Raw genomic sequence first — 7,844 nt, forward strand, 5'->3', positions numbered from 1 at the left:
GACAGTTTCTGAAGGGTTGACGCATTACAGGAAACGGAGACATGGGGTCTGAGAGTTGTCGGAAAGGCAGGCGCGGAAGGCATTGAGGCAGGCGTGTTTTTTTTTTTTTTTTTTTCATTTTTATGTAGCACCGTGACTCACTTCAAATCTTTTTTTTTTTTTTTTACTGGGGAATACATAGGAAGAGTACAGTCTGCAAGAAAGGATTATTCAACTACAATCTGGTAAAAAACTATGTGACCAGGGTCATAGCTCTATAATACCCACAGTCAGTAAATAACATGTTAAGTTACTCTGAAAAGTGATAATTGTTGGTTTACCTCAGACAACAATACACAATGTCCTTGTATACATCCACCAAGGTTTGCAAACAATTTATGCCATGTTATGAACCATTCTATTCTTGCACTTGCAAATATGGCACTGCCAAAAGATCCAATCTGGCAGGCAAAATATTGTGCAACCTCAGGAACGGCAGAGCGAAGAACACTGTCAAATCCATAGCATACGCAATGCACCTCAGCTTTGTCTGTATTTCAGCCCAAGTAAATGTGGGTGTATAGTGCTATTTTGAGGCATTATATAGTGCTGGTGGCTGTAGAGCTTGCCAAGTCTCTAAACCGTGTCCATAACACTAATACTCTTCATTGGATCCATAATAAGATAAAGTCTCCCTGTGGATCTGCAAAAAAAAAAAAAAAAAAAAAAAAGTAGATTAATAAAAATTATGCAAGTATGATATAGTTAGTTAACCTATTTGTTACCACATTGCAGACTTGCATGTAATACTATACCTGTCCTTAACTGGGTACCCAGTTATGGTTGTTGCTCTGGTTGGTGCCAGGGTGTATAGGCTCAAAGTTGAAATCCAGGCCACCTTCATCCATTAACTCATTGTTAATTATGTATTCCATGTCACATTCCAAATTCTCAAGGATCATGTCCATGTCCAAATCTGTGGGAAGACGTTCTGACGTTGCACCAAAGGAATTTGGTTTAGGGGATGGCATAGAAGAGGCTGGAGGAAGCCCTAGCATTGTAAGAGTATTAGGAGGCACCAAAGCATTAAGAGAAATAGTTGGTTGCTCAGGTGTCTTACCTTTACTCTGACCACCTAACATTAATAGATTGTGTGCTCCACTCTGTCCCAGAACAGGATCAACCTGTGTCATCATAACATTACTAGGTGGAGGAGAATCTGAAGTCAAAAGAGCTTCCAGAGTCTGTGGCCGCTGAAACTGTCCAGAAGGGCCTCGCACTGGAGACACATCCGTTGGGCCAAACAGAGAGTTACCAAATGACAGAGTTTGAGGTGTATGTATTGAGAAATTGGGGGCTCCTTGCAACAGAGGCTGTGATGCAGGTAGTGGTGCTCCTGAAGACAGCATTGTTAAGCCGTCAATAAGCTCCAATTCCTCTGAAACAGTAGGGGGTACACTGTTCGAGAAGCTGAGTGAAGAGTGGAGCTCTTCATCAGCAACATCATCAGGTTCAGTCAAAATAGGTGATAGACGAACACTGAGATTACTAGCATTGGAGCCTGTGCGCGGTCGAAAACTGGTCCACACATCAGGATCATCCCCGCTGCGTGAAGAAGGGCTGCCAGGCCATTTAGGGGGTTGTGAGCCAGGGCTTCCTGCAGAAGATTCTCCAGGACCTTGAGCTTTTTTCTTAGAAACTTTGCTGCGCACTTTTGCAAGCTTGCTGCTGTTGTCCATGGATGCTGCTCTTCTACGTGGTGCTTTACCACTTTTCCCACCTTCCGGGTTCAGCATCCACCAAGAGCTTTTACCTGTTGCTTCATTGTGTACTTTAATAAACTTGCTGTGCAAAGAGAGGTTATGGCGGATTGAATTCTGTAAAAAGAAGTACATTAAATTACTTAAGGGAACAAGGATGGGCCATAGGTGTTTGCAAAATGAAAAGCAACATAGAAAAAAAAATGATATTCTGAAAAACATTATGACTAGTTTTTGTCACTAACAGCATAGCAGAAGACTCTAACCTGCTGTTACCTCCTACTTACTTTTTTTTTTACCTTCAACCTTGCTATTTTCACTAAAACTTGACTGTAACCAATATGCAAATTAGGTGGAGGCAGGATAACCGCCCGCAACATACGGGATCTGCAGCAGATTTGAAGATTTTATGCTTCAGATGGAATACCGCATCAAATCTGCGGCAGATCCTGTACATGTGAATGGACCCTAAAAGAGGATTTCTGCTCCAAAACTTGGAACTTCCCATATATTAGTAAAAGAGAATATTTAAATTCTGTTTAAATTTTGCAGTTGGTTTTGCAAGCCAATTTCATGTTAACATTAGAATACAGACTTTAAAGCCACCCAATTTTACAGGTAAAAATCTTGCAATAATGCAAAGCCATTATTCAGTAGTCAATTGCAGTAGTCAAACCGGCATATCTGCATGGTTTTCACTGTGAGACTCTACCCTGAACTAGAAGTTCCATTGTAGAATCGCTCCCAGAGACAAATACAACATGAGCACAGCATGTCCTTGTTGTGGAAGGACCAGTAAATGCACTACAGACCTGGAGGAACTCCATGTGCCACCATGTGATGCCTTCCTGAAGCAATATTTCAGGGCTAGAACACCTCTGTAATACGGGAAATCAATCTTTTCTTAGCAGTAATAAAATCTCCATGTTATTTTAATGCCTAGCATAATTAAAGAGGCATTTTGGTTAAATAAAATGACATGATATTGAAAGCCAAATGTAAGAGCTTTTCTGACCATCATGTATTATTTTATTTGCTCTGTTTCCTCGTTCTCATATGTCAAGTCAACCCCTGGAAGAGCTGTAAAACAACCTCTGGGCCTTGTTAGTCTCATTGCCCTTCTCCCCCTTACTTTCAGGTCATGGAACATGTAATCTGTCTCCACAAGAGGCCTTGCTTGCTCTAGTGGGCAATTGTAGTGGGCCCCCTCTTGACGTCACCGCTGCTTCCCATGACATCCACTGATGTATCAAAAGCTTGGCTCTGGGCCCTTCACTAAGCGTTCATTACCCAAATTTCCCTTGACCACAAAAACTTAAAGCGACTCTGTACCCACAATCTGACCCCCCAAAACACTTGTACCTTCGGATTGCTGCTTTTAATCCAAGATCTGTCCTGGGGTCCGTTCCGTTCGGAAGGTAATGTGGTTATTGTCCTAAACAACTTTTACACTTTCAGCCCCATGCCAACGACCAGGGCTTAGAATATCTATGCCCTAACTTTGCACCACCCCTCTGTCCCTCCTCCCCGCCCTCTTCATCATTAGGAATGCCACTGGAACAATTTCTCCTGTCTGAACATTGCACAGGTGCCTTAACGATCCAGTCCATGTTCAGTATTCACACAGCTGATGAATAAGAGACAATCTGCCTAGAGCATTCCTAATGCATAGACATTCTAAGCCCGGGCCATTGGGCACAGGGCTGCAAGTTTAAAAGTTGTTTGTTAGGACAATAACTGCATCACCTGCCAAACGGACCCCAGGCCAGATCTTGGATTAAAAGCAGCTATCCAAAGGTACAAGTGGTTTGGGGGGGGGGGGGGGCTGTCAGATTGTGGGTACAGAGTCGCTTTAACATACCAGTTATGCTTGCTCTATTTTACTAAGCCATACGCTTCCTTAGATTTATAACAAGAATCTGAGAAAACATCAGGTTGAGAGGCAAAAGGATGGTATTCTCAATAAAATGGAGTAAAATAAAAAAGGTCATCAGAAAGTACAATTGGTCCTATAAAAACATTAGGTCTCATGTGGTTCTGTAGAGTCATCCGGATTGCAGAGACCCGATCACTAGATATTAAGTGGGTAAAGAGCATCATAGCACTCTCCACTCCCTGTCTGGCCACACAATGTGACTCGTTCCATTATAGTCTATAAAGCAAATAAGTCAGATTTCATGGCTGGCCAGGGAGGGACACATGCTACTGTGTGCTTCACCCACTCATAACTAGTGCTCGCAGCAATACCCAGTGTAATCCAAACATATCTGAACAATGTGAAAACTTTAGATAAATCACTATACTGTTTTAAGGGGTTACATTTCAGTTGAATAAGATGGCACTATAAAACTAAAAGAATTCAATTCGCAAATCCCCCTGCCCCCCAAAAAACCCTTAAGTCTTGGCCTCTAGGAGTCTCACTTCCCTGCAGTCTGGGGTCCACTGCCTGTTAGGCTCAGTCCATCTGTAGTTAGAGACAAAGCTGCCTTCTCCAGAGGATCCACGCTATGAATATAAGGTAAATTCAAGGCTTCACTCTCATCTTTGAACACTTAAAGGAACTTTCCATCTTAATCCCCTATTTCACAGGTCGTTTAGAGGAGCAAACAAGCACTCTCAGCGCTCGTTTGCTACTCGTTCCCCGCTCGCTGCTGCTGCCGCTATTCAACGCGGCAGCAGCGAGCAGGTGAGTGTGGAAAGGGCGGTGGGGATCTGCGGGGGGGGGGGGGGGGGGGGCTGCCTGGGGGATCGCTGATCGTCCTGGCAGCCCATGGGATACAGCAGTGTCTGCTGCCGATGCTCCTATTCAACGGAGCGACGGCAGAAGATCACTGCTGTATCAGTCGCTTGTTTTTCAACATGTTGAAAAACAAGCGACTGCAACGATCAGCCGACATGAACGATGTTGGCTGATCGTTGCACTCTATTCCACGGGACGAATATCGTCCGTAGCGGCTGATATCGGCCGATAATCGTTCCGTGGAATACTGCCTTTAGGATAACCTCTTCAAACATGTTTTGTACACAATACAATTTTGAAATACCTGCAGTGCATGATATGGGAGAACTATTGGGAGAAAGAGAAGTCCCTATTCTGCAAGGTAGAGACAGCAAGCAGCATCATTCAGCAGGATAGTATACTGAAGGTGGCTGCACATATGAGCGGCTCTCTACACTGAAGTCCATGGCATTACTGACACCATAGGCTAAATCTGTGCATCTAATGGTTCTATAAGACAAAGTGATTTTTTTTGGTTTTGCCTATAAACAATCACAAACAAGTACTTTTATGGACCACCTGAAATCGTTCACAATAATACACAGAGCAATAGTCCTTAAGTTTCATTCATTGTGGCAGTCGTCATATCCTTGGTGATCGTTTGCTAGTTAAGTCAACACGATCGAACGACTTGAACACAAAGAATGATTTATGAAAGATTAACGGTCGCTTAAAGTGACTGTACCACCAGGCCCAGGTTAAAACACAGGAGGCGGGCCGACCCACCCTCTATGATGGGGTTCCATTAATTCTAATGGAGTCACGTCATGGAGGGGCTGGAGTTTCTTCCTACTAAGGGTGGGTCGTCCCGCCTCCAGTGGTTCAGCTTGGGCGTGGTGGTACAGTCACTTTAATGGCGATTTTATGGTCAGCTCAAAAGATGTGATAAATGACATATGAGTGACTTCCCATTAGCCGTTTGATCTTTGACTGCATTCACATGTAGTCTACTCTTGAATATATTAAAACTTCTTATGACCAACAGTTCCACAAGTGCACAATAGTGCTCATGGCTTGAAAAAGAAAGGTCTTTTAGCTATGGAAAAATTGCACTAAATAGTCATAGGACCAATAAATTCTGCAAAGTTATCTAGGCTCACCTACCTCATTTATTAGCTCCCATTGCGACCTTACTAGGGCATGGCTCATCACTCTTCTTCCTGCTTCAATCACTGGTTACAGTGGTGTCTTATAATGGTCAGAGATTGGTTAAAGAGAATGAACCATCAGGCCCGGGCAGCCCCACCCCCAGTTTGTCTCAAAAGTAGGAAGAAGAGTGATAAACAGAGGTCCAGGTGACCTCCTCACACTGGCAGCTGCAAGTATATATATATATGGTCTGAATGGGTCTGAATGTTTTTGATGCTGCATGTTTTGTCCAAATAGAAGCAGCTGAAAATGTCAAAAACAAGCTGCAGGTTGGCTCTACTCCTACTGTAAAGTCATAACAAAAGACAAAACGAGCAGCATCAAAAACATAGTACGTGAGTGTACCCTTAGGGCACATTCACACATACAGGATCTGCTGAAGATATCAATATAACTAAATGACTGAATACAGTGAATAGACCCTTTAACAGTAATATGGCACACTATGCATTAATGAATGATGAGAATAGCTCCCACAATGGGACCCTCACCTGCTGTAACAACTAAGCAGGTGTTCTCCGCTCCGTCCCATAGGCTAATTTTATATATATATATATATATATATATATATATATATATATATATATATATATAGTTTTGATCAGTCAGGGTATCACTTTCGATTAGCGAGATCGTTGAGGGAGCAGATTGTCCCCGCTGTCAAACATCCTCATAGACTTATTGCTGAGACGGGGAGTGAAATGCACTACAGCGCACTTCGTCCTGATCGTTTAGTCTGTGAGCTACCAAAAGTTTTGACATGTTCTTGTGACATGCCAAAAACCTTTTTTGTTTTGATGACATTGCCCATTTAAGTGATTACTAGTCTTCCTGAATATTTTCACATGTATAATTTGCTCTATAACCTATAGGTTGGACTGCATGGTCTATGTGACAGTGTGAACAGTTAAAATCAGTCCATTGTAATTCTTGTGGCAGAACTGTAAGTAATGGTGACTAGTCAGGATTCTATCTAACTGGAACCAATTGGAGCTGGTCATTTAGGGAGAGCGGAGGCTGGCTGGCCACCGGGCGAGAGCCTGCAGATACTATGGAGCAGGATGGGCCCCATTACCTTCCAGCCAGCTGAGCTGTTGCTGTCTCCTTTGTCTTTGAAGTAGGGGATAGTCTTCACCATCCACTCATAGATCTGGGACAGGGTGAGCCTCTTCTCTGGGGAGCTCTCTATAGCCTGGGTGATGAGCTCGGCATAGGACTGGTTGCCCCAGGCGTTCCTCCTGGATCCCCCCTTCCTGGGGGTCACCCCTGCAGGCAGCAGGCCGTCAGCAAGCACTCTGTCGTCGGCCTCAGCAGACAGCAGGGAGGGCACATCTGGGGGGTCTGCTCTGCTCTCTTCGGAGGGGGCGGCGGGCCCGGCTACAGACAGCTCCGGCCTGGGAAGGGGCCATGTGCACGACCTGGGTCTGGACTGAGGCTCGAAGTCTGGGTCAATGTCCACGGGAGTCGCCTCGGTTCCCTCCATGGCGGGGATCTCTGGAGGCCTATACTGCTGCCCGGGCCCTGCGCACTCTCCGGATCGGCTTCTCTCCGGGCTCCGCACACTATCAGCCAGTGCTCAGCCCGCACACGCCATCCCGCCCGCGCAGACACGGCCAAGGCGCAGGTGTGAGGCGGCGGCGGCAGCAGGTAACCGTCCTGTTGCTATCACCGCTCGCTGCTTACACGCTGCGGTACAAGCACCGCGCCCGGTGGCCGGCACCACAGATCCCCCGTGCTCGGTCCTCTGGCTCTGGAAGCCTCGATGCCGGTTCCGTGCGGTAAAAGTCACTTTCCCTTTTGTTTTGGACACCACAAAACTTCTATCTGACGTCTCTGTTTACCAGGGGCTGCAGAGAACCTAACGCGCCTGCGCCGCCTGGCGTCACCTGCTGTCGCGCTTTGCATTGTGGACCTCGTAGTCTCCTCCATTGGTGCGGCCATAACTATGCCAAGACGCGAGAACTTCAATTCCCAGCAGAGTTTGAGTCTTTGAGAAGTGAGGGCCCATTGTTCTGGAGGCAGAGGTGGACTACTCTTCCCGTGATCCTGTGCAGTGAGGTGTGATTCGGGCTGCAGGGTTATGTAAGATTCTGTTAGGGGTTGTAGTGGACTATAGTAACGCTGGGGGACACAAAGGTGCTGGGGTGATCAATACCATCAAAATAACAGCTGAAGAT

The 7,844-nt window shown here is 45.4% G+C and overlaps 1 protein-coding gene across 1 annotated transcript; it reads right to left on the minus strand.

Moving 5' to 3' along the window:
• Window positions 1-446: 446 nt before the first annotated feature.
• FOXO4 (forkhead box O4) lies at window positions 447-7,597 on the minus strand. Its single transcript, XM_069985785.1, has 3 exons — window positions 6,743-7,597; window positions 795-1,856; window positions 447-682 (listed from the first exon to the last, which is right to left on the minus strand). The coding sequence occupies exons 1-2, from the start codon at window positions 7,148-7,150 to the stop codon at window positions 801-803; spliced, it is 1,464 nt and encodes a 487-aa protein (XP_069841886.1). The 5' UTR covers window positions 7,151-7,597; the 3' UTR covers window positions 447-682; window positions 795-800.
• Between the last annotated feature and the right edge of the window lie 247 nt (window positions 7,598-7,844).

The sequence above is a fragment of the Dendropsophus ebraccatus genome, chromosome 10 (genome assembly GCF_027789765.1).
Source record: "Dendropsophus ebraccatus isolate aDenEbr1 chromosome 10, aDenEbr1.pat, whole genome shotgun sequence".
Lineage (NCBI taxonomy): Eukaryota > Metazoa > Chordata > Amphibia > Anura > Hylidae > Dendropsophus > Dendropsophus ebraccatus.